This window comes from Struthio camelus, chromosome W (assembly GCF_040807025.1).
Source record: "Struthio camelus isolate bStrCam1 chromosome W, bStrCam1.hap1, whole genome shotgun sequence".
In the NCBI taxonomy this organism is placed as follows: Eukaryota; Metazoa; Chordata; class Aves; order Struthioniformes; family Struthionidae; genus Struthio; species Struthio camelus.
In genome coordinates, this window is record NC_090981.1 from 42,451,845 (window position 1) to 42,479,760 (window position 27,916).

The following is a 27,916-nucleotide window of genomic DNA, read 5'->3' on the forward strand; positions in this document are numbered from 1 at the left end:
TTCAGACCAAAACGTCACATTTGATCCTTTATTTAAAAGTGTTCAACAGATTCCTTAAATAAAGTGTTATCTTAATAAAATAAGTTCTGAAAAAGTTTGGAGGTAGAACAATGTTTCAAGGTCATTCCCCCCCCACATGCTTACTATAAGCATTTTAACAAATTTTTTAAAAAAAGTAAAAACATGATACAACAGTTAGGCCTTGCTATGTCAAGTCTGAAAACACTGGGAAGCGCTTTAAATTGTACGTTGGTAAAAACCCTCCACCTGTGAGAAAGATTTGTGTGTGTAAGATATCCACTCAGTCAACAACCTTTATTGACTGAACGCTGGTATGAGGTTGGCTCTGAAGCATTCGCCCAACTTGTCCTGCAGGTCTCACAGTGGTAGAACCAGAAGCATGGAGCACAGTTCGAGGATATTTAGCAGCAGTGGCTTGGGATATGGTTTGCTGAAAAGTAGTTAGATACAACAAAACACAGTATTTTAAAAAAAAAAAAATCCCATTATATTAGCTCTAAATGAGCTATAGTTTAAGATTTGTGATCTATATACTTCTCAAAAAAAAATCATAAGGTGACTTTAAAGGTATGAGTGATTCTTTTTTTTTTTTTCTTCCTCATCTGTAATAGATGCTTTTTAGAACACTAAGAGAAAAGTGCTAGACTTCTAACTAGAGATCCTGAGCTTGTACCACCTCAATCTTGTTTCAAATTGTTTGGCATTTTTTTGTTTTTCCATAGTGCTGATTTAATCATGCCAACATTCCTTTTAAGTTCAGTATTTGTTATAAGGCAGTTAAATTGGTCTCTGAAAGGAAGAGATTTGCGTTTCCTTGACAAGAATGAAACAGCTAACGTTGTTACTGTAATTAACAGTAGTCATATTGCTCTTAATCAAGGTAAGCTCTCTCCACTATCAGATTAATTTGAAAGAAATACTTCAATCTGATTGAATTCTAATTAAGCATTTATTTACAAGAAGAGTACATGGCATATGCTTCCAAGAATGTCACGTGCCCGAAAGCAGAACATCCCTCACAGGAACAGATGCCAGCAACTCCCATCAGCTCAAATGAAGGGATCTGAAGTGCCTCCGCTTGTTTTGGTAGTATCACTCAGGAAGAGCTGGACTTTTAAATGGCTTAGAGAAGCCTCATATACTACTTTACAGGTTAAAATATAAAACATCTTCAACTAAGTCATGTTTTGAACACTTTGTCATTAAAAAAAAGAAAAGTTTGCTCAGATTAGTCTAAGAAAGTGTAGTGACTGTATAAGTCACTTAGGCCACTGTTTACAGCCCTCTTTGTTGTTTTCGTACCCTGTTAATGCACTTATCTTACAGCGTTTTCTGTAGGAAATAGGGAGGGAGTAGGGCATGGTAAAAATGAAAATACAACAAGCACCAGGCTTGATGAATTTTTGTTGCCTCCGGACCCAGGTTTTAATTTCTTCCAGTAAATTCCTTAACCTCAGCCTGTCACTCTAATATATATCTCTACTGCCTTTGGTCCAGTCACTCTTCTCCCTACACTCGGTGAAGCTTGTCTTTAAATTGTAAGTGGTGAAATAATGACAGCAAACACTGCAGTACCACTGAACGCTTCCATGAAGAAGTAGGCTCACATGAGACAGCTGAGCCTAATCTACCTCTGAAATAATTACTACAGAAACAGGACAGATTAAAGTTGCAATATTTACTTCCTCTCCTCACAACATGACTGTGCTATACCTTCTACCTAGTCCAAAGACAGTACTGCTTATTATTATTATTATTGCTTTAACAGGACTCAAGTCTGAGCCTAGCCCTGAAGTCTCTCTTCGTGGCAGTCATTTAAAAATATTACTGACGTATATAATAAGAGTAATGTTACAAGCGTAATTCTGACTTACCTGAGTGACTGGATGATGTTTTTCAACAATGACTGAACTCATGGGTGGAACAACTCCCATCACTGCTAAACTACTACAAATTCTGGGTTTTTGTCCCATATCAGATCGGCCTGTGATTCGAGCAGTGATTGTTCTTCCTGCTTTCTGTTGAGCAGATGTTATTACTTTTGCCATGGGCTACAAATAAACTAGATGTTAGTTGGTAAAAATTCTAAACTTATCATCTACAATGCTCTAATATAGCTTCTTAATTTTATTAGCCATGTACCTGAATAGAACATGGGACATGGTAATAAATTCAGTCCCATATAATGTAACTGGATTATTGGCATAGTTGAACCTGGTTTATTCCACCCTTTTTCAACTCTAAGTAAAGAGACAGTTTAGTGCAAGTGACCATTATGCTGGCGGGAGTAAGCCTAATCTAACCAAGCACGTTTAGCTTAGCTCTTTGGCTGCGTACACCAGTGACAGCTGCAGGCATTTGCATCACTCTGGCAAGTCTTTCTAGCAGTGACATAGCAGAGACAAAAAAACTTCTATACAATGAACTGCTGCATCTTTCTGTGATGGTAGCAAACTGTATGAAAGGAGAAAAGGAAAGGAGAGTAATGCAGAAAACAGTGGAGAAAAGTAAAAAGGACAGTTTAGAAACAAATACAAAGGAGGGAAGGGGAGAGACATTGCAAACAGCAGGATGACAAAGTAAAGCAGACTTTTTCCATAACTAAACGGTATCACGTGAAACACTGTTACTATTGGGTTGGATGTGAGTGTGCGTGCACTCTCCAGTTCCTCACTTCAGTCACAAATATTCCCACTGCCCCAATCATTTTAAAATGCTCTTCACATGAATGGCTGTTCTTTAACATAAACGAGCATTTTCAAGCTTCTCTCTTCACCCCTCTGTAAACGCTAAGGCAGTTTCCTCGGATACATAGTGTTGCTTTGAAAAACTGGGAAAAGACATCTAAACAAATATTTGTTATAATTATGTCTTACAAAATTAAAAAGTAAATTTTAGCATGTTACCAGTTTTTGAGCTGATGTCAGACCAGATCCTGCAGTTGTGCTAGTGGTGATTACTGGAGAATCAGAATCTAGCCTGGTCTGAGGAGTGCTGGCATGACCCAGGTGGGTAGAGAACTGTGAATGAATCAGTTTACAAAGAATAACTAACTTTTCCAAAAATCCAGTTTTATACTTTAATTAGTCAATATTTTGATTATTGCAATTACCCTGCTAAATTTAACTAACTTCTTTACAGATATTATAGCTCTTTTCTCCCCAGCTTTCTGGCTAATTTGAAACACGTCAAAGATGTTAGAAACTGAGTAAAATTTGATAACTATTGGAATGAAAAACAGAGCAGAGGAAAGCATCTCTTCTCTATTCTATCCTATACTATAGCGTGAAATAATTGTTTTACAGTGATGTCTTCACCATGACTCCAGTGCAGGTCCAAAACATCCAAGGTACTGGATAATGACCTGGCTAAGCTGATGTGACAGGACAGTAAGCTGAGTTCCAACACTGTCTATATGCTTATATTTTTAAAAGGAAGCTTTAAGTCAAGGTAATTTCTGCCTTTTTTTTTTCTTTTTTCCCCCAAAACTATATTAAGTTCAAGTTCTTCACAAACAACTCTAAGAGCTTTTTTCCCCCCAGAAATATCCTTAGAAGGCAAATTCTGCCTATAATAGAGACTTTGTCTTCATTAGTTTATGATTTTTTACTAGAAGAAAAAACAGAGCTTAATGAAAGCACTGCCAATCACAGAAATCATGCCACAGCTACTTTGTGTTTAAATTCTTTCAATTCATGGGCTATTATTGCATTTATATGGAAAAAGCACCAACGCAGGCAATTTGTTTTCATCTCTAGTGAACACAGTTCTGCTCCCAGCTACATACTCACCATGTCTTCCAGCTGAAGACTAGCTGCTGTTGGAGGCGGTGGTGAAGGAGGATTATATTGTGAAGACGGTAGCCTTCCTGCAACATTGGTACTATTATCTTCTCTCCTACTTCCTACATCTATTAAACATAAAGTAATGGGATCAGCACAGAATGTAGCAAACCCTGAGGGGAATAGAGATGAGTCACTGTAAAATTTTACTACTCCTTTGGGATTTCTGTGTAATCTAATTAAAAGGATTAGTCTGTTCTTTGTAGGTATATATTTTAAAACTTTCCTGTATTTGAACTTGCTTTTTGGAGGCTTGAAAATAGTATTTTCAAGGGGTGAATTTCTGCATTATGCTTCTACATCCCGGTGCACTTGTCACATAGTGGTAGTGCAAAGAACTAAGATTCTGAATACAGCTTACCAATATAAAATCTACTGGGCAAGAGCTACTTTTGCACTAAGGGCCCAACTCTTGTTCAGCTGGACAGCAGCAAAGCAGGAAAGGCTGTACCATACTGGACATCTGAGACAGCGTGAGATCCTTACAGGGACTCCCTATCAATCAGTAGGGCAAAATGCTACTCTAACTTTCCCGAGAACATACTGCAATTTCAGGGAGCCACAGATCATGCTCAGCGGCCCCTCACCTCCACATGCAATGTCTGTACACTGGCTGCATGTTGGCTGTGGGGCGAGGACACCCTAGGGGCACTGAGCTGGCCCCATCTTCCCTCATGCTGGGAGATGTACCCGCAGGGCATTGTGGCTTCCAGTCCACCCAAGCAAAGGGGGATCAGGCCGAGCCAGAGTTTGTGGTCCCCCACCCAGTCTGGGTGGAGACTAAGATGGGTTCAGAGCAGATGATGATTGCTTCTGTGCTTCACTGCAAACATCTTGGGGAGGTCAGAGTTGCCCACCTAAGCTCAACAGCCCTTTCAAGCAGTTTCAGCCTGTTCTTTCAGAATAAGTACTACTTTTAAAGGAAGCAGAGAGAGAGGTATTCTCGTTTAGTCTTCCCTTTCTAGAGCAAATCATACTATCAATCAGGGGTGCAAGGACAAGGGTATTTTTTTCATTCCAAGGACTAGAGCATCACCATGTGGTAGGTTTCTGTTTTGTCTGTATTTTGGACCAAAACAAAACACTAAAATTGCCTAAGATACATGCATCTAAATTTGCTCTCACAGTAAACAGGAAAAAATATAATAAGGAAGGCAGTTCAGTTAGTGTAATACTCAAATGATTTCAGGAGTAAGAAGTGTTAGTTTTCTTTTCTTTTCTTTTTTTTAAACATTTTGTGTATATACATACACACAGTAAGCTTAAGCAAAGACAGGACCAGTGCACAATTACAGACCAGTTGAATAATACTGATCTATGTTACTTAAAAACAAACAAAAACCCCCGAACAAACCACCCTGCTTTCTTAAGTAAGAGTGTATTAATTCTGTGGCTTTGATGTCCCCTTCTTTAAATATATAAAGAAGTGAAAATCTCTCCCCTCCCCACCCCCCAAATCAATCAGCAAATCGAGCAGGTAAATTTTTGATCATCACTACTGACTCTTAAGTAAGTAAGTGTTACGGACCCTTTAAGGTTGAGATACTTGCATGCTATTAATTTACTTCCTACAAATCTATTAAGGGACTAAATTCTGCTTTTACTTACTGCCAGTGACAGTAGATGACACTGCAGTGTTTGTATAAATACATAACTTCCTTGTGCCAGAATAAGTCAGTGGTTTCATGTCCACAGATTAAAAGACTAGGCCAAAACACAATAATCTAACCTGATGTTTTAAATCCTCTAATGTCTTGATGGGTGTTCTGTTATTCCTGAATGGGTATGCAAATTAATGGCTGTGCAACCGTGTTAAATAATTATGTAACTGAGTTCACTAAAAGCAGCTGGCAGCAGCAAGAAAGTCTTGTGTGCCTGGAGCAGGGGAGCAGGTAGTAGAGGGAGATGGCTGGCATGGCAGCAAGGACTACAGAAACTACGGGATGTTTTGAAGCCTGATGAGGACTACAGCAACTCCGGGAAGTTAAGCACCACCATGCTGGATGCCCCAGCAGTCACAGATGGGCAGTGCCCCTGCAGTGTCCAGCACAGCAGAATCTCTAGTTGCTGCACTGGCATACAGCATCAGCTCCTACTTTATTGTCAATCAAGCAAAATGTTTGGTCCATGGACCACAGAGGTTGGTCACGTTGCAGCTCTAGAGCTCGGTTTTCCTCATTCCCTTCCTGCCTAATCTCTTTTCCTGTTTTACATCACTTAGCTACCCATCATTATCTGTGAGACCTGCTGCATTGCATGCTTTTGGAAAACGATAAACAAATACAAGATAAAGCCTTGACAGAGAGTAGTTCCTAATTTATAGTACAGTGGAAAATAAAGTATTTGGCAGTACCCTGCAACTTTATTCCCTTATTCTGTATCTTCAAAAAAATAGTTCATCTTGACCTTTTCTCCAAACACCGATTCTATGTCTGTAGTAGCACACAGCTACTATACATAGCTGATGCCATATCCTAGTTCCCTAAGCAACTGAACGTTATTCCAGTGGATACACTTAAAGACCACGTATGTTTAACCAGACTGCTACTCAGGCAAGTACCATCTTACACCTTCTTTAGGTTTCTATTTCTTCATATCTACATTTAGGCCATAACATTTTGGGGGTTTGGCTTTGTGAATTTCTCTGAAGTACTTCAGAAACTTCTGGTATAAGACTGTGAAGTTTAGTAGCTGAAGTTACTTTGTCTAAGGCCATTAAGAACTCTTGCCAGTGCAGCTGGTGGCTAAGCCATATGTACAGCTGTGACATTTTCCTAGCACATCTGTGTTCTCTTTAATGTAAACTGCTGCACCAGCCAGACTCTGCTTGTACTGCTGCTGTTCCTTGTTTCACTCTAAGGGGATGATTTTATTGAATCAGTAATGGAATATAGCCCTTCCGTGCATAGCTGCAGATGTTTTACAAGTGTGTTACTGAAATACTTACACTGGTGTTTCCTGTACTGGCAAAGCACTCCTACTAAATGCAGCACTTTCTTGCCCTTCTGCATTATCAGGCAAGATTAAAAAAAGGGAGGGCTGTCCAGGAAAAGCATATTCACTGCATACTGTAAGCTTCCAGAGAACAGAGGAGGGTTTTGCAGGATTTTTTTTCCTAGCAAAGCAGTACAAAGTTCAGCACCAAATTATTTCCTAACAATAAGTGAGATTTTTTTTTTTAAAAGCAGTAACAAGTTGATAAACTGTGTGTTGCCATAAGCCCTCACGTTAAAAAAAGGGGAGAATTCTTTACAAATGCTACCAGATTACAGCTTTTATACTGACCAGGATCTGTCCTACTGTCCTTGCCCTGAAACATGGTCATTGCTTCCAGGTTCAAAGCACATACACCGCGCATAAAGGCTTTCTTCATGGTGTCTTCATACTGTTCTCTTTCACTGTGCAGTCGCAGAATCTCAGCTTTTGTCTGTTCCAAAGTAGCAGTTAGCTACAAAAGAGAATAAGGAAACAGCTTTTTGTACCTCCAAATGCAAATCATGAGTATACTCCTCAATTACTTTAGAAGCCACTTACTACTTTTACAAAGATAAGCCTTTTCACTTCAAAATCTCCAGTTCATCAGATAAAACAGTTACTTGCCATCTACTTCTACTAGAGCACATGACTTGTACTAGAGCACAGAGATTACTAGAATGAAAATTATCTTGCCAGTTTTAACTCGTCTAGAAGTCAGGCAACTAGCCCAGGCGAAATTTCATCAGTAATTTGGATTCCCTCAATAGTCAGAGCAATAAATTTCCCCAGAAGACAATTCATCTTGTGCTCAAATAGTTACCAGACAGCGCACTTTTCTAGCCATTATTAAAACGAAACAAATACTGAGAAATGAAAGACCGAGCGGCTTGTGTAAATCACTGTTTTCTGATTGTATTTTTCCTTTACTGCATTTTCCAAAATTCAGCCTTTTCAGGTAGGTTTCTCGGAAGTTTTCTGAACAAAAGTCCCACTGTTTGGAAGGACTCAGTTTTAGAAATCCCACTGATTAGAAACTGGGCTTCAAGCTCTAATTTATCAAATAAGTGCCTATACTTGCACATACTAGTGTTAAGGAATTTTATTTCAGAGCAACTCTAGCTGGCAAGCAAATTCTTAAAATTTCTAGGCTTAAATTTTTGCTAAAATATATAGCTTTAAAAATGTGTATTTTAAAACTAACTTTAATTTACTCTGGGCACCAATATGCATGTTGACAAATTGATTTCACCTTAAACTTTCAAAATACTTTGATAAGCTTAATTGGCAAGGTGAAGGCAAAGCCAAACTTAAATTCAGCTTTAAATGGAATAGCTATTATAGAAAAAAAAAAAAGAGGTATTAATTTTGGTCATTCATAACAATAATAGCCTTTTATTTCCACTAAGTCTTCTTCAAGAAGACTCCAGAATGCATAGCAAATATTAACAGTGTGCTATTAGGAAACGAATATCATCCCCTTTATAGGTGGGCAAACAGAGATTCATCTCATTTCAGGAAGAGTCCAATTTTCTTCACCTGCTTGTGCAGATCAGCATTGTTTTATATTGGTTGCAGAAAATAGGGGAAAAAAAAGTTCAGATCTAGAAATTGAACTTCCATATTAGAGATCTTAGATCTCGTCACATCTCCTCCTGTACTTGGAGCTTTTTTCTGCTGTTCTTTTGGAAAGTCCTCATGTATTTCACGTTTGCAGAGAAAGAGATACCTGGAGGGATAGGAGGGAGAAGAACGAAAAAGAAATCTTACCTCTGCAATTTTGGCTTCATAATCATTAGTGAGCTGAACACAGACATCTTCTGCCCTTAACTGACAGGCTTTTGCTACTTTTTCTTTCCATCTTGCTTCACTAAGGGAGCGCCATGCTGCCCATACCTTCTTCATCAATGCTGTCTGAAATTGTCTGTCTGCTATTCTATTTGCATATCCCTTAGGAAACATATAACCACATTATATGCAAGTTTTTTTAAAAACTTAAGTACTCAAAAGAGCGTTGATGATTGTTTTTTGCAATGTGTTACACTGAACACAGGAGGAATGACTAAATTAAGCTACACATGCCACAGTGAAGTGGTTCACAAACATTGCGTGAACAATTTGATTCTTCTTCCTGCATACATGTCCAAGAACATTACTGTCCCTAGCGTAGAAAACATATTTGAGAACTCCTAGGTTACACAAAACTCTCTTTTTATTCTTAGTTTAATGACATTTAAACAACCATCTCACACATATGCTGTCAGCACGCACGTACAAAGCCATTAAGTTGGTATATGGCACATTTTGAGTCACTGCAAGAACCACATAAAACCCTGCAGTCACAAGCGATCCCTGACAATTAGCATAAGTCACTTAGGGAAAAAAAAAACTATATATACACAAATAATTAAAATATTTTTTCAGAAATTGATTAGAAAAAAGTTGAGAAAATTCCCAAACTAGACTCCTAGTAATTAGTAAATTCTAAGATCAGGGTGAGAGAAAAGAGAAAATGCTGCTCCTCTCTGTGCATTTACTGTAAGCAGATCACAATAATGGAAGCTATATATAAAATTATGTAATACATTTTAAAATGTATATTATATATAAACATACATATTATATATAATGATATAAATACAACAATATAAGTATAATACAAATATGTAATATAAATCTCTCTCTCTATATTTATATCTTTAGATATATTAAAAACTAAAAAAGCATGTAGGTTTCATTTTTTCCTCATCCCACAGGTATTCTGACCACAGTGTCCTTTTTTGAATTGATGTTTTCAAACTGTTATTCAACACTATCAAAAATATCAACACTGGAACACTGTCATTTCTTCAAACTGTAACAAGAACATCAGCAGCTATGACCCTTTTGAGTTCAGAGGTTCCACTTTCACCGTATTTTTATTTTGCACACATACCTCTTGTTTGGCTTCGACATGCTGAACCCGCCACAGCATAAATTTTCTCATCAACTCTATTCTCTCCTTTTGCTTCTCTAATGCTTGAGTCAAGTTAGCAATTACCTGCAAAAATATTTCTATTTATTATTTCAATAGCAATAATATTTTTAAGATAAAATAAAATGTACTGCCTTCATCAGTTATTTGTCATTTCAAGCACTCACTTTTAGAAGCAGCTTTCCATTAAATCTTCCTTTAAGTCTAATCAAGCAAAAAACAATCAGAGTTCAAATCTGGAGTGAAATTCTTTTGGCTTCAACCTTTGGACTCTGCAGCACTTAGACACTTTCACTGAGTAGCTTTAGGAAAAACTCAGCTGAATTGTCATTTCATCCCACAGCATCTGCAGGATTCTGTTCTACTTCCTTGTAATCAAATGTTACTGTAGTATAAAGTCAGAAGAATCATCTATTTACAAAAACAGCTTGGTGAATCAACCAGCATTTATATTGTTAAAAGTTTGCTTTAAATCAGTATTAATTGACTGAAATGTAAGGAAACAACTGTTGATCTGTATAAAATTTATTCAATGTGCTAAACAGAATAAGCAAGCTAAAGAATTGCTAAGAACTAGGGGGGGAAAAAATCAAAATAAGAAATGTTATTCTCTTTAAAAGGTCTCATCAAAGATACCATCCAGATGCCTATGAGAATCAAAATTTGAGAAGCAAGATGGCTTACTGGACTGAGAATGTAACTGAGGACTTCAACCACCAACCTCTAAATACATTATAATTAGTGTAACAAGAACATCTGAGGTTCACCGACTAAAATTTACGCGAGACATGATGCAAACTGATTATAGCAAATGACTGAGCTGTTCTCTACATTTTTGCCTAGCCTCTTAAGCTAGATTCTTCTGAGAAACACTAATGGGCAACACTGACAGATTTTGGGAAATGAGTTACCTGCATTTAAAGTTATTCTAACCACTGCATAAAGATGGTAAGGAATAATCTTTTATGGTGTTATATGCTATTAATCATTGAACATAAGTCAATGAAATGACTAGTACTCAAAATAAAATTTACCTTTAAATCAAAGCAATTATCTAGCAAATAGTTCAAAGCTCCTAAGTTTTGGTACAGAATTTGATACACACTGCTCTAATTGTAATTTGCAGGCTATTTAAGAAATACTACTAGATAAAAGCTTGGTTTCTTTAAGGTGGTTAGACTTACAACACCAGCAACACATGAAGGTCATTTTGACACATTTAAAGTAATTAGAGCAGAGCTGTCTTGAGTTTTTAAGAATGAGTTCTTCATAACACTGTGTTTTAATATATCTAATTTAATTAAGCTACTTTTCTCTGCTTAAGTATGACCAATTTTAACTTTCACAGTTTCAGAATAAAAATGCGTTATTTATATATTAAATAATAATTTGAATTGATCTCGTATTAGAAATAAATTTTCATAAATTGTCAACAAATCAATTAGAAAAGAGAAAGCAAAGAAACTGAGTATAAATAATTTACTACCTTTGTTGAAACAGTGCGATACCCTAACTTAAACCATCAACTTTTGCTACTGCAAACAGACCTAAATCTGTTTGTTAATTAATAAATTTTTGCCATTAAAAAACATAAGAAATCTTACAAAAGAACTCCAACATGAGAGCAAGAACCTAAGTTATGAATAATGTTTGTGAGGCAGATTGACTTCAGGTTGTGGCCCCATTAGAATTCATCAGTTTTGATGTCTATGCTGTCATACATGGAATTACTGCCACCTATCGTTACGTCAAATCATTCTCCGTGAAAAGAATTTTAGAAACAGAACGATAAAATCGGATAACAAAATTGTTCCACTTAGCAGATAAGTAACACCAAGAATTATGACACATTAAATATGTGTCATAATTATGGCACATTAAATACGATATCCAACAGCATTAAGTAGGTTTGAATGGTATACCCTGAAATAATTATGGGCCTGAAAGTATGTCCCAGTTAAATGATACTGTGCTAATCCTGCTCTTCCCATGTTACAACATCTGTACATTTGCTTGGTCTGTAAAATCTGGTTGTTTTCCAAACCGATACGGAACATGACCTTTCATTCTTTCTCCACGTTTTAATTCCTTCCAAGAGTGTTCTAGAATAGAGTGCAATTTTTTTTTGTTTTTGTTTTTGTTTTAAACTGAGAAGAGGAATTAAAAATCTGGACTCCATTAAGTGTTCTCAAGTAGAAGGTTAAAAATTCAGGACAGAAATAAGAGGACCCAATTAGGTTATGTTACTGCAGGGCTGTCACAATTTTATATTCGCTCCCACAATTTGGTTTAATTTCAAAATTGCTGGTGTTGACGCTAGTAGAAAACTGTATCTGAAAGACCACAAATCTACAACCCTAAGAATTCGTCAAAATAGAGACTCTAAACATTTGGGAGACTGCTGCGTAGTTGAAATACGAGAAAACCCATCCAATCTTGGCAAAAATTAAAAAGCTCTTCAAGTGTAATAGCTAAAAGACTCATCCAAACTGGCATGATTCTCATGAAAATAACAAATAAAGTACAAGAGCAGCCTCTAGATTTCAAAAAAACCAAAGAATGCAAAATATATACAGACGACATCTGTTAAATTTCCACTTTTAATACGTCATTAGCAACAATGATTCTTTTTTCCACTATACAGTCTAAATATACTATTTACTTATCCATGTTACTTGCTGCAAGAAGAATTCTGTTGTTCAAGTATAATTAAGATGGATGCAAATGAGTCAATGTGGAGATTTTTGAAAAGAGAAAACAATTGAATTATGAAAATGATATATTACCTCATCTTTTCTGCCAGTAGAGATTTCATAAGTATGTAGCAACTCTTTCAGGTTTTCCATTTGATTGTTCAATTGTCTGACATGTGCAGCGTGTTTCTCTCTTTCTTGTTTCATTTCAAGCTTGTGATGTTCAATAAAACTAAGTTTCCATTTTCTCAACTCAGTCAGAACATTTGTCTGAAAAGTTAAAGGAATGGCAGTAGCGAAGTTAGTAAAATTATTCTCTGCTCCCCAAAGTTGTAATCTTAAAACACTCAGTAATTCAGTGGACGTGAACATTTGCAGTGAAGCATTCAGTAGGCAGGCTTTTTATAAGCATTACCAGACATAATGAACTCTTGAATGATGAAAATTGAATATCCCTAACGGAGAAAGTTATTCCAAAGGTCCCTAGCTCTTGTACAAGATATTGCTTACATGCAATAAACAACAACAGCAGCAACAAAACTCCACAACAAAAATCATTTCCCAGTGCAATCACATGACAACTTTTCTTGCACTATCACTTATTCTATGACAACACACTGACGTCTGCATGTTATTCTTAAGGTTTCAAAACAAAACACATACCTTAAGACTTCCGCTCCAGAGATCAAGTATGCTTTCTATTTGGGTCACTTTTTCATCAGGAACAGTTAATTCGGTCACTATCTCTTCACTGATTTCTCTTGGACTGCATGCAGACCCTCGAGAAGAAGTCTCTTCTGAGAGAACAGGGCAAAGGTGTTCCATGTTGGCCTCACAAGGCCCCTTCACTGACGTTAAAACTAAAAACGAAGCAAAGAGAAAGGACTGATACTCTGGAAAGGCTAACTGGTCTGAATTCTGGGTGCAAGTCAGAAACCAGGCATCTGGAGGAAAATTTTATGCCACTAAAAACCTCCTTTTCCTGTGTAAAACAAACTGAACCCAACTCAAATATATGCTTCTAAGACATAATTATATTTAAACCACTAATCGCACTGTAACAGTAGTCAAATCACAACTACTGTTGCCTTAAAAAACTGAAACTTTTAAGGTCATTCATGTTAAAGAGGATGATTACAGCCAAGTATCATGAAAATAGTTTTGCCAAAAACTAAAAGCCCATTTCTCAATAAAGACTGCTTTTAGGTAAATATCTCATGTCAGAAACCCACAAACTTTTGCCATTATCCTCAGTGTGACTGTAAACTCCCCAGGACAGTGGCTTGTGTATCCTTGTGCATTTGCAGCTGCACACTGTAGTGCGTATTTTAATGTTGGTATGTATCTGCAACCATTGCATGGCCCCTTCTCCCCTCTGCGCCCCAGCTAAGAGTTCGTACCTCCCTAGCTCAACTCTTCATACTACTTTCCTTATACCCTTTAATTTGCTCATGCATTTATACTTTGAGCTCTGAGACAAGAAATGTCTTCTATGCATTTATACAGTGCCTTACACAACAACGCCTTGCTTTCAGGTGGTGCCACGAACTATGACTACAACAAAAGTTAAGATATGCCCAGAAACCAACGGACACGGCCTTGAGTTCCAACTGATGAGAGAATGGGCTAAGATTAAATGGACTCACATTTAGCTGAACACAGGTAATTAAAATATTGTTTCATAATTAGTTGATCCTTATGGAAAATGTGTCATTAGAGTTGACAGCTGAAAGATTATAAGGAAATTTGGAAAGAACAAGAATTAGCAAAATCCTTGTATTACTGACAATTGGGACAGTTTTAGAAGAACACTTTCCTTCTTGCATAAATGAAGAGAGGAAAACTCCAACATTTTAGTTTTCCTTTTCGAAAATGAACATTGTACAGTTGGTTTCATAGTGGGTAGGTACTGCTTTCTAGTACAAGCAAGCAGAGATAAGCTGGACTGTTTATCACAAAGCAGTGGTTTCAGTGGATGCTGGAAATCTTTGTTTCTAACTTAACACTATCCAAGCGCTGAGCCTGATGGCTGACAGTCTTTTACAGCCACTGTCACAAACCATTGCAGGAGTATTAAGTCTTCTGACAAAGGAGGTGAGACAGTCTGTGGATAGAAAAGCTGTCTGGCTAATATTCACTCCCAGCAAGTAGGGTGAATTGAAACTACCTCACTCATGCTCCGAAATAAGGATGAGCTGTGATGCAGAGGCAGAGTTGTATTCTTTTTTGGTGTTTCTTCTAACAAAATACACAATTGCACATCAAACTTACCATCAGACTGACTTGGAGAAGCCCCATCTAACACACCATTTCTCTAGACTAAATTCCACACTTCATTACATAAGCAGAAGTCTAAAAGTAGATTATTCCCAATCACACCAGTATACTAAGATCGGCATCTAGGGTTTGTCATTGTTTCTCCTGCAAATGAGAAAAGTGTTGCTTATGTAATGGTAGAATTTGAATACTCAAGTGTCTGTAAAGGACTGTAAAAAACAACATGCAAAACAGATGCATTTCAAGTAGTTTTGGTCATCTAATTTCAGTGATGTAGAATCTGGCTGGGGTTCCACAGTATGTACTATTTCAGCATTATTACTGTCAAGCATTCCCAGTTCTGTCCTTTACCACTTTTTCCCATCCCTTTGTGGCAATGTGCTCCTCCTTCAACTGTGCCATTGCTGTAAAATGTACAAAGGGTTTTTTTTAAGTTTTTGTTTGGATTACAAAGATATCTAGTGTATACTGCACAGTTCAAAAGATATTTTTAAAGAAAGAAACAGGAAAAAACGAAACCAGTAAAAAAGAGGATATTAAGCTAGGTTGACAACTGTCACTGTCCTAGATTGTAGTACTACAAGTTCATCTTCTTCCCACTGCCCCCACCTTATCCTCCCTATGGACAGATTGTCCTAACTTAGCTTTCATTCCTTCTTGTACCTTTCTTTGAATCCACTGAGTAGATTTGTTACATGTCTGTATTATCATTCCATGTAATTTATCCTGATCTTGTAGTACTGTCAACATTTCCCAGTTGTATACATATTAAAGTCATTCTTGTCATCTCTTCCTTTACTTCATTACATGATGCCACTCAGTTACAGTACACTAAGTTATCAAGGACATGGAGCCATTCAGATATGATAAATACAAGAAAGTACGTGGAATGCACTGTCTAAAATAATAAGTCCATATATTTACTCCAACATATCTCTAGACCATCTTTTTATTTATAGAAGAGGTCATGAAATTACTTGTTTTTCTGGCTGTCTGTTATCCCAGTATTACTGGTCTTTTTTCTATGTACCTCTAATATCTAACTTTTTGTGGTTTCGCTAGGTAAATACACTCTGACAGACTTGCACAGAAGCAGCATTCAGATGTAAAACTAGGCAAAACCAATTTTTTTTAATAGAGATATGCTGTATCCTAATTATATAATCTTGCTTTCCATTCATATTGAATGATAACTGCTCAGCACCTTTTAGGTTAGCATACTAACAGTGCCTTCAGGAACACCTGATACCTAAACCCTGAATGGAACTCTGACTTCTTTGCACTTTCAGAATAGAGAATGAAAAAATACAATTATTCAGTAAATTGAGAAGAATTGACTTGGAATTTGATCAGATTCAGAATTAGGTCTTGTGAAAACGTGCCACGTGACCCCCAGTGTTGTCTCCAGTCAGCTGAATTTTTCAGGAATCTGTGTTAGTTCTATTTTAATTTGCAAGCAAGCAAACCTAGTTTTTAGGTTAAAATTGTCATGTTATTGCTCAGACTGAATAGATAAAATATTTGCATGCCTATTTTACATGTAAACTGTCAACATCTGCAGTTTTATACTTCAGGTGCACACTATGGATTAACATTTTCTGATGATATTGCAAGCATGTGGCATATTAAGTGGCATACAGTACTTAATACCACCTTTTAAGGAGAAATTCAGGGAAGAAAATATATGCATTATAGTATATAAATGATCTCATAGTCTTTTATGTTTAAGAACTTTGTAATTATTTACAGAACAGGATACAGCTGAGGCTCTCATTCACTCCATTTCTTAAATGCATGAATGACCAGCTTTATTCCAATGTACATTTTTCATCAGTTTTCATGAAGTGGAGAGGAAAAAAAAAAGCTTTTTCAGTTCACCAGTAGCCTCCTCTATCCCTTTCCCCCCAAAATTAACAGAATGTGTTTCTCAGCAAGAGGTAAATTTAGAAGTAGTTGAAGACTTAACAGTTCTTTGTCAGAATGAAAAGCACTATTAAGAGTTTTAGTGAAACAAGTATTGAGAATGCTTGGAAGAAATTCCTAGTAATAAAAGATCTCCTGTCATTTTAATTGAGATCAAGCAGCTCCTACTTAATTTGTCTTTGACAGATGCCTTCAGTTAGGAAATTCAGCAGTCAAGATACTTCTGGACATAAAAACTAAAACCAAATAATTCTATTTCCTTATGCACTACAGGGAAATTAAAAAAAAAGAAAAAAAAAGCACTGAATACTTCTCTTTCTTCTGACCTTCAAAATATGTTGCAGAAACCATTTATTCTTTTTAATAGAGGAAAGTTAGAAAGATTATACAATTTTTTTTCCTCAAACATGAACTGCTATCATTGGACCAAGCTGGAGGTAGCAATTTGTTCAAATCTTTAGAATTTTGTAAAAATGTTCTCAGAAATTTAATGGCTCAATACTGAGGATTGATAGCCTGAAGAGAAAGAATTTTCCCACTGTCTGGGTATGAGTCACCATTCCACATCTTTGCTACTTTACTGCTCCTCTTATGTGCTTTCAGATTTAATCAACTAGACTGATAACAAGAACAGGAAATTAAATTTTGGATTTCAAAGTTTAAAAGCATCTGGGCATTAGATTGAATAGCACAGTATGCTTTATTCCAACTATTCTTCATATTTGACTGGAAGCTTTTAGTGAAGTTTAGTGAATTATTTATCACTAAATTTACTGAAACAAATAAAGGTTACCAGTAACTGGACTTCTACAGTCATAGTACACCACTAGGGCAGTCAAAAATCTTGGAAACTGCCACTTTAATTTTAAAAACCTGATGAAAAAGTCAAGAAGTAGTACCAAAAGATACTCCACAAACACAACTTCATTCGAGAAGACATTACGTACCAAAATCATGTGGAGAACAAAAAAAAAAAAAGAAAAGAAAAGAAAAGAAAAGCTTTGAGATTTTCTGCAGAAGAGTGAACTTTCTGTCTTAACATTACACACAGTATAGACATGCCTTTTATTCTACAAACTTACAGAACAATACCCTGATAATTTATGATTTAGTATTTTAACACAGCCACAACATTATAGCAGGACAGGAAAAGAACTAATGTCAAAGAGCCTGATTTGTAACATGAACTTGTAGCAATCCCAAAAGAACGGGGCTGAACAAAAAAAATCAGAACTGTCCTCTTGAAACAACCTACCCATCTACCAGTATCAGACGTGTAATATTGAGCTTGAATTTGTCTACATTTCCACTTTTCATACAATGCCTTGTCTCATCAGCACCCAAAAAAAACAAAACAAAAAAACCCAAACCCTGCGACAAATACCACTGAAATATTCAATCACCCTTGATCAATACTGGAGGTTCTGTAAAAGAGTTGGACATATTTTGGGCAGATCCTTTTTTAAGGTTGAAATAAATTTAACCTTCTTTCAATAATTAGATTGCATGCAGATCTGTAACTGTTTCAAGACACCTCCCTCCCAGACTGACAGGAAGTAGTGACATTTTGAACAGCAAACCTATATTTTGATAAAGAAGCTAAGCTCTACAAGTTGAAATACTGTGTGGTTAGTAGAAGCATGATGGAGGCCATGTAAATATTTTTCTTGCCTCAGTCTCTGATAGAAGAACAATGCGCTAGTTTGCAAAGATAAACATATAAGTATCTACAACTGAGAGGAAAAGCTGGCTTACATAACGAGTCATATACAAAACTGCGATTGAGAAATTTTGATTAACCATCAAGTGTAAGAGCATTTCCTTGCTGCTAGGGCAACTACAGCTTACAAATGACTATTCTTATTTGGTAACACCAAGTATATTAAAAAATAACTCTATTCTAATCTTTAAAGAGACAAATCAAGGAAATTACTGTCCTCTCACGTCTATTGTGCAACTTTAAGGAGTGGAAAGGAATATAGACTCAATACGCTACATTTTTGGCATCAAAACAAATGTAAGAAGATAACCCCTCTCACAGAGATAGCAGGAACTGTAGCTAGGGCTGGCAAAAAGTTCTGTACTGAGACACAGAAAACCGCAAATGGAATACGTACAATCACCTACCCCAAAAAGCTGCAGTCTACTGTTTTGATTCTGATCTTCTTCCTTATGAAGAGCAACACCACGCACCACAAATACTGTTATAAAAGACAGTTCCACTCAAACCGAATGACAAAACTCAGCTGTTTACTTTCATAATTCTGAAGAAAAATCATACGATTAGCCAGAAACCTAGATCCACCTATATAAACATAGAAGACTCTGTGGATGATATCTGAATAGGGATTTGCTCCACAATGCTGATCCGAATGGTTCAGTTTGGAATTGTTCTTGTTCACCTTCTAAGAGAAACTTCTCAGGCACAGGAATGTTTCTAGCAGTTGTCTTGGAACTGCTCTAAATTCTAGAGTTTTGCAGTTATATTTGAATACTGGCAATCTACTAGCTACAGGGCTTTCTTTGGCTGTAGATATCAAAGATAGTTTAGTAATAACCTTTACTTTAATCTAACATGCTGCAATTTTCGCTGCCTTGTTGTATCATTTGATACAACAAATGAGGATGTTTTTGTCCCCAAATTAAAACAATCATCCGTAGCATAATTTTTGTTTGATTGTTTTGTTTAACCTACAACTAACTGCTTTCATTTTAGGAGTTGCAGGAATTTCTGTTACTACAGAGGAATATTTTCTACAACATTTGACTGTTTGGGAATAATTGCCATAGCACAAAATATCAACAGCTTCTACTGATCACATTTTTTATACAGCCTTGGCATACCTCTTCCATGGGACATGACTACACTGGATGAAGTTAATCAACTTCTATGCGTAAAATTCATAAACCAGAAGTTCCATAGACTATTCTTGAAACTTCTATGTTAGCAGAATTTTTTCTAAAGTAATCAACATTCCAATTCCGGATCCTGTTTCCATTACAGGACATTCTCTCTCTCTCCGAACCACCATTCTCTCCTGCTTTCAACAACGGCAAAATCATGCCTTGTACGTTTCCTATAGGAGTCTGATATTCAGAGAAACAACTACAGTAATTCTGTACAGGGGGGAAGTTACAGATACAATATCCACAGGGACTAAGTTCCTCCACTGGTTGACAAAATGACAAAACATTTCTCCTTATGGCATATCGGAGGGAAGTACTGATTTGAGGGCCTGCATGTGACTAGATGCCACTGCACACACTCACTGCGGAAGGAGAAGCACACAGAGCATAACCAATACTGCTGTCCTTATTTTAATCACATTCCTTATTTTAAGAACACTATTTCTAGATCAGTTTTGGTTTTAATGTATTAACATGAGTTAACTAAATGGCAACTAATAGCTTACTAAGGCTGATGTATATTCTAGTGAAAATGGTAATTTCAGCATATGTACTTATTTTTGGTCATGGTTCTTTCTAGTATGAGAGAAACTTCTGCCAGCGTCTGCACTATCCTTTGCAATTGCACTAGTAAATTTCTGTTAGTAGAGAGTTATTTAGCTCTCATCAGCATCTCTTGCATACATCAGCCATGAAGAACATTTACTCCAGTGGAGACAATTAGCACCAGGTTTACATACCACTTCAAGGCACTTAATCTCTATTTGTGGAATGATCTACCCACTTCCATACCCTATGCTCCTCTAAATAATAGAGACAGACCTGGCATCAAGGTCCCAACTTTCCTTGAGGGCAGGATACAGAAAAACAGTCAGCAAAAAACTGTAGATAAGTATTTTCATCATGAAAGGACAGACCTTCTAAACAACAGAAGTTAGTTTAAGGTAAGTTCTTCATGGTTCTTTAAGTTAAATTCCCTAGTAGAGAAAGAATACAAGTATGATCATTTACTGTTTCTTCTGCAACAAAATGAACAGAACTTCCTCAAGCGAAATGCTAGTGACAAGAGCAAACAATACATAACCATAAATACCAGTGTTACTCTTAAGTTTCATCACAATACATCACAAAACACAATGTGTACACATTCTTGAAGAGCAAGTAACAGAGTAAAACTAGAACAGAGTGAACTATTGAACTGAACTGAAGGTAGTGCAGTGGCAATGCACTACTCATGCAGTGACTGGATTAGCTATCACACAAGGCCCCTTTCAAGTAATTCTTACTTCAAAGTAACAAACCTTTAAACACATATTTATCTGTCATGGCAGCACAGGTATGAGCAAAAACAGCTGTGAACTCTCAAACTTCTATAAAAAATACTCAGGGAGGACTCCAACTTTTGCATTATTACACCAACCACCTTCAACATTTCTTTTACACATTATGCCATGGTTAGAACAAAGAACTGTCAGCACATCAATACCATCACCTGAAAGCTATGTTACAGAGAGAACCTTCAGTGAACATAATACCTCCCATAATATTTCTTCTTGTTCAAAATGTAAATGTATTATACATGCACTGTACATTCCTTTCAAACAGAAGCTATTAGAAAAGTTTTATCGATAACATTTTATCATTGTTCTTGTAAACTCAACTCACAGCTTTGCAGGTATTACCTGGAGTCTTACGGTGAATGACATCATCTGTTACATTTGAAAACCTGTTACCTGCTCTCAGTTCTGAGGCAGGTTCTGACCACTTTGGGACACGATGTTCAAACTTTGGAGTCACTACAGCATAACGAAGCAGCTCTTCATATTCATCCTGTTACAAAATGGGGACAAATAGTTATAAAGCTATGATTATGTTTCCAAAACTTAGGTAGGAGGAGGAAAGTGTGGAAATGATTTTAGATAATATTTTGGGAGTATTTTGTATTATAGTTGAAACTAAAAGGGTTTTCCTTAAAACTGCAAAAGCCACCTATTTTCTTAATATTTAGAAGTCATTTATAAGAGTTTATCACTCTCTTATTTCCTGTTCTAAAATGCATTCTATTTACGACTAGATGCAGCGTAGTAGTTACAGCTGACAATTTTGCTAGATGCCAGAATTAGATATTATAGTAGGCCCCTCAAACAAAAATACAAACTACGAAAACAGATTTCAGAAAAGGAATCAATTAATACTATTTTTGAGCATCACTGTTACCACAGAGCTGTAAAAAAATTTTATATCCATGACAAAGATGCTACTGAGCAGAGAGTCACATTTCACATGCTGTAACATTATAATTTATTTGGGAGGAGTTACAAAGCCAATCATCAGCAGACATTTGATTATCCAATATTTTTCTTTAATTAGATACAGCTATTCTCACCATATATTATACATTTCTTAAATTATATAGCTATGGTGGTGGTGTGTGTATAAAACTAACATAAAAGCTTGCCCTTTAAAAAAAATTATGAATCAGTGCAACTGGTATATGGCTTTATACTACATGCTGATGTAAATCAAGTGAGTTAATGTTTTCTTGAAGTTTCCTAATTAAACAGATTTTCAGAATAGAAAGAGTGAGTTCAGCGTGAAGCTGAACAATCTGTATTACAGCTTAAACATTATACAATCCATTCCAACAGCGATTAAAAAAAAAAAAAACGGTTCCACTAGCAGTTAATGCTTACTGAACAAAGCCACTAATTAAAATGTGTTCAACAACGTTAGTTTGAAAGTATTAAACCAGGACACTAGCTTTTTCTTCATTTAACATTATTTCACTAGTTCAGTTTAGCATCCTAATGAGTTCAAGGCTCAGAAACCAATTGCGAATTGAAAAGTTATTTTCCTGTTCAAGCTGGGAAAAGTCAGAATGGAAAAAATCAGTTTAAATGTACCGATTGCATGTAATACTTTGTTGAATCAATCAGCTGAAATGCATAATGTTTCGACACAGTCAATGTAATCTATGTGGGTTTCTACTAATCAGAGAACATTTAAAGAAGCAGGTTTTGTGTTTTAACTGAATTCTAATTTCCTTTCAACTTTCCATTTCCCATCTTCTAGGCTATCGTGTTAAAATTAAAAGCCCAAGTAATCATATATGAAGCTATATGGTTATAAACAAGTACGTATAGCATATGTTTTTGGTAAGGTAGTACCGCATTCCATGTAAAAGTTATAGTTAGTTGCAAATCAACAGATTACCGGTTTTTTAGATTTAACCCCTAAAGGAAATAAAAGTGCAGAGATAACAAGATAGCACAAGAGTGAACCATGTACATCCAGACTTCCTGATTTCAAACGTAAATCCTGATTCAAATTGTGACTTAAACTGGTTTTACTTAAAGGGGAACTATTCTTCAATGTATGTTCTTACTCTGTGCAAGAACTGGATAATATTACCATAAAATACATGCAAGCCCTAAGATAACGCTACATGCTTCATTAAAAAAAGCTAACACACATCTGCAGTTAGGCCATGCATATTGTTTAACGGTACTAAGTACTTACTTAAACTCCTTAATATGAGCACAATTCATTTTATATTGCATGTTATGTGAAGGCCAAAAGATGATGAGCAAATTGTTGTCTAGTATATTCTGATGCTATCAAGCCCCAAATGCATAAGAACCTTTAATATGTGAGCTGATATTCATAAAACAAGTCACTACTGTTAACCAGAACAACAAAGACACAGGTAAGTATCTGAGCAATGAAACCTTGGCATTAAACCTTGGTATTAAAACTTGCAGACTTCTTAGTCCAATGAAAGAAGTGTTTTATTTCCTTTAAAAGTTCTGCCCATACAGATGTTTTAAGACCAAATTTATAGGACTATCCTAGAATATTCTAACCACGCACGCTACTGTATTCTACCACTTCAAATGCATAGTCATTGCTTCCTACAGAAGTACAGTTTAAATTTTATGAGATCTCAGAAAAACGAAGAACTCGGGTATCTTCTAAATAATTGGTGTTGCAAAGGGCACAAAAGCATTTAGAAGTTTTTCCCCCTCCTTCTTAAAGGATAATAAAGATCTATAGATGCTGCATGGAATTTGTCCTTCGGAAGGCAGTCAGGGTAACTAAACAACAGGAGAAGAATGGATTGAACAGCTTCAGCATGTTTTCCAACTACAACAGCCACTGGAAACACAGATGAATTATTTTTGATGAATACAGATTAAGAAATCTTATCCACAAGACATGTGTGAAAAAGTGTGAAAACCAATTACCCCTAAACAGGTAGTTTAAAACGGATAATGTCAATCCACAGGAAGAAAAAGTTAATTTATCAGTGCTTCAGCTGTACACACCCATTGTGCTAGGTGACCAAAGCAGGGACACATTTCTACATGACAAATAGCAAAAATTATTAGTGCAAAAGTAGCTTGTTTTGGATAGAACCCCATCAAAGAAAAAGATACTACCCAAACTGCAATAGCCAATTATTAAATGATGAAACTCTACCTCTTTCAAGACAATAGGATAGAGACTTTATTCAATACTTTCACATCCTCTCAAAAGGACGTTGAGCACAGTAAAGCAAAAAAACCCCACCATTAAAGTTCCAGTATACAGTGGCACATTTGTTGCAGGAAAAAAAAAAACAATGTTTCTTTTGAGACACCAACTTAGGCACAACCCTACTCTGCGGGGAAATCTGCGGGGAAAAAATATCCATTAAACAAACAAACAAACCAACCACTTCTTACAATATCATTTAAGAAGACTATTATATAGCTGTGCTTCATCCCTCACAAATAACGGGTTTCTACCTTACTGTGTCAAATTTACTCTTCTCAACCAGACTTATCACACATATAAAAAGTAATATACACACAAAAGAAAACTGCACCATTTTACTTATAGCTGTCAGTGACCTGTTTCCTAAAGTTAGATGAGACTTTCCCATATATTGAAATTTCTTGTGAAATGGACAAAAGAGAAATTCAAGATTTTTTATTCTCAAATTGTACTTGTCTGATTTGCTTCCTTTCACTAACATTTATACTATTTTTCCCACGCACCTAAAATATAGAAAGGATGCATGAGTTATTTGTAACATTTCCTCATAATTATCCTTTGCCAAAGAGAAAAAAAAAAGCTGTCATAAGAATCAAATGAGGTTGCTTCTTTCCTACCTGAAGATCTGAAGAAACAGAACTGCCACGAACTGAGTCTTTTGGCAAAACAGGACTTGTGCTTTTCTCCTCATCTGATGACATTCTGCACAAAGTTAGTCTATAAAACAGTAGAAGCTGAACTTCACTTTTTAGTTCGAACAGGTTTGCTCTATGTTCACCTGTATTTTTTCCAGCAACACAAACTCCACTGTAGTAACTACTTTAATTCACAGTTGGTGTGCTAATCTGAACACGTGTGATGTTACTGTATAGTGTCTGTACTACACAATGTGATGAGTATAGACTGGTAGGTATTTAACTGCATGATTCAAACCATACTCAAAGCCGTGAAGAGACTTCCACTGACTTCAAAGGATTCTGAATAAAACAACAGAGGACTCAAAAGCAACAAATTAAAAGTTTTCTGTTGTTCTGAGTTAACGGAATAAGTTCGTCATACCTAATGTTCTATGCTACACAACACAAAATTTTGAATTGAAAGTAACAGTAACTAACATGCACTGCCAGAGAAAAAAGAAATAGATATATAAAGAGCGAGAGAAGCCTCAATTTACTGTTGCATGTCTGTGTCAGTCCCTCCATCTTATTTACACTTTTGGAGCTTATTAGCTTGTTTCAGTACAAAATTCCTACGGAGTGACATAGGAATCGCTAAGCTCCGTTGTGACTTTTTTCCCCTGGAGCTACCGCAACAACAGTCCAAGTTGACAGGATGCCCTGAACACTCCAATCCTAACACCTTGAAGCTTCTCCATAGTGGTCAACATCAGTCTTCCTCCACCTTCTACTCTGCTTCAGCTGTCACCTTACAGCTCCAGGAAGATGACCAGATATTGAGAGGACAGGCAATTCATTCTTAGCTCCAGGTAATGTCACTCATTCTAGCAATTCCTAGGCAAGGTAGTGAAATATTCTTGAATATCTGGGAAACAGTGATGCTGCAGAAATGATAGGAAACTTGACTTTCTAAAAGTTTTTTTTTTTTTTTTTAAATCTACTGCAGCATTGCAAAACCCCCTTCAAGCTAGAAAACTTGAGAGGATATGGGACACGGAAAAACCAAAAGAATTAAAAAACTAAGTGGGAGCTGATTATTAAGAAAGAGATAGGTTAATGAATGAAGGGCAGAATGATGCAGCTGTCTGATGAATGTGAAAAGCCATGATCAGACACATTCGAGCAAGGGAATTGTCAGCAGAGAATATGCATGGGAGGAAGACCAACATAAATAATGAAAGGAATTGGCTGCCTGTACTGTGTAGCAAACAATTATGCAAAGAAACATTTATTTTTAAAGAGACATTTAAGAGTGTCAACTATAATGTTTTTTTTTTTAAACAGATGCGTTTTCTAACAGAAATGTTATTTTTAAATTGCTAGTTGTACTGTCACTAAATTGGCAGGATATATCCTCCTTAAGTATCATCATCTTTTTTCAAAATTTCAAAGAGACATGCAATAATCTCATAGTTCTGTATATAGGAATACAGCTGGAAGTTAATTGTCTTTTTATTCTAGATACTGATTCTTCCTGCACCATAAAAGCTCTGCCACAGTGAAAACTTTTTTACATTCAGCTTCTGCCAAGCTAATTCCCTTTGCTTCTGACCCACGGGAAGAAAAGTTTCCTGAAAAAGTCATGTTTTAGCAGAACTATATTTTACAAAAATCAAATGCCCATAACAACAGGTATTTGAAATGGAAACACTGAAAGAACTTTCGACCTTATAAACAGCTAGTCTGTAACAGTTCACTTCATAAAATGGAACTGACAAGTGAAAATTCCAATTATTAGTAGCAAAGATAATTCTAAATCCTGCAACTGTACCGACATGAACTGGCCTTGGGACTTATTCAGGGTATAAACTTACATTTTGATTATTGCAACATCATTTTCCTGAGCTTGATCAATGTAATCTTTCCATATAGACACCCATCCAAAAGCCTACTGCAAAGGTAAGTTTCTTAGTTAGTCCTTTGACTTCCTGAACCCTTTCCAGGAATCCTGTCAACGTCTCTCCTTCTCTCTTATCTTTACTTTCAAGACCCTTCATAAGCTAACCCCACCATACCTATCAATTTTTATTTCCTTCCACTCTGCCCAAGTTGCTAGCCTGTACTGCTCACGAGTACAGTTTTCCAACAACTACTTTGCTTATTCTCCCATCTGTCTGAAGAACCACGACCATCAAAAGCTGATCAAATTAGCCAGTTTCCTTATTTGTTTGTATGTTTTTGCCAATACTAAACTGAAGTTACAATTACATCACGAACCAGACCATATTCTCACATTATAAATTGGTCTGCTTTTTTTTCTTTTTTTTTTTTTTCAAACCTTTTAACCAAAGATCTTTGCTCTGTTCTAGCATGGCTGTTTTTGTATTTGCCTGAGCTCTGCTCAGTATTTTATGTTTTTGGATTTGTTTTTGACTGAAAGTGATGCTTTTCAAATAATTTAATATTGTTACATTCAGATCAGGGGATTCTACACCAAAAAATGGAAACTATTCTTTCTCCCCGTACAGTCAGCTCACCTCTTTTCCCTCTAACTGTACCCCTTTGCAAATATGAAGTAACACTGCTCAAATCCATGTCCTCAAGCTTCTTGCTACAGCAGCTCTGCAATCTCTGTTGATGCCTGCACAGGTCATACTACGGCGACTACTAACTATCATGTCACCTAGCGAAGAGCGGCCAAATCACGAAGTGGGGGAGAGGGGAGAGGTCCACACATCTCTGGAGGGCACAGCCAGGTTGGCGCACGGGTGGGCAGAGAGGAGGGAATACGACTTCACATGTGAAGAGGAGAGGTTTTTTTTTTTTTTTTTTGGTCATCTTTAAAGCAACCAGGCCAACTACCCGGGGAGAGGGGAAGGGGGGTCGGCGCTAACGGCGGGTGCCCACGGGGGCCGAGGACCGCCCCCTCGAGGGACGGGGGCCCAGCACGACTGTGCTAAACTCGGCCTGGGGGCGCGGTGAAGGGCGCTGGGCCCGGCCCGGCCCGGCCCGGCCACCCTCTTGACCCGTCCCCGCCGCCTCTCACCTGCAAGATAACTGCCGCTCCCCACCCGACGGTTTCAAACTGCCAGTAGGGAAGAAGAAGCAGTTTTCTGATAGGCTCGGCTTGCTTTTAGAAAGCACTCTCTGATT

General features: G+C 36.7%; 2 protein-coding genes across 10 annotated transcripts in view; one reads left to right on the plus strand and one right to left on the minus strand.

The window, feature by feature from the left end:
* LOC104152941 (ankyrin repeat and death domain-containing protein 1B) overlaps positions 1–14,768 on the plus strand; it is a 45,407-nt gene extending 30,639 nt beyond the window's left edge. For 2 of the 5 annotated variants that reach the window (XR_011137446.1, XR_011137444.1), the window contains exons 16-17: positions 10,431–10,758; positions 14,039–14,768. Coding sequence is in view for 2 of the 5 variants with exons in the window: in XM_068925534.1 (XP_068781635.1) it covers positions 3,780–3,835 (56 nt within the window). In the remaining 3 variants the exon portion in view is untranslated. The other 3 variants (XR_011137445.1, XM_068925534.1, XM_068925540.1) reach the window with 3 other exon arrangements.
* On the minus strand, positions 15–27,916 carry LOC104152940 (centrosomal protein POC5). Of its 5 annotated transcripts, none has more exons than XM_068925527.1 (12): positions 27,810–27,903; positions 24,764–24,863; positions 21,293–21,440; positions 13,167–13,363; positions 12,597–12,773; positions 9,772–9,876; positions 8,607–8,786; positions 7,149–7,311; positions 3,813–3,931; positions 2,928–3,041; positions 1,896–2,072; positions 15–451 (listed from the first exon to the last, which is right to left on the minus strand). In XM_068925527.1, exons 2-12 carry the CDS (start codon positions 24,845–24,847, stop codon positions 302–304), a joined length of 1,614 nt encoding a protein of 537 aa, XP_068781628.1. In that variant the 5' UTR covers positions 24,848–24,863; positions 27,810–27,903; the 3' UTR covers positions 15–301. The 5 variants fall into 5 exon arrangements, with proteins under 5 accessions (XP_068781628.1, XP_068781633.1, XP_068781629.1 ...); XM_068925532.1 differs by lacking the exon at positions 24,764–24,863 and adding an exon at positions 14,775–14,924 and having other exon boundaries at positions 27,810–27,865; XM_068925528.1 differs by lacking the exon at positions 24,764–24,863 and adding an exon at positions 14,775–14,924 and having other exon boundaries at positions 3,813–3,976; positions 27,810–27,863.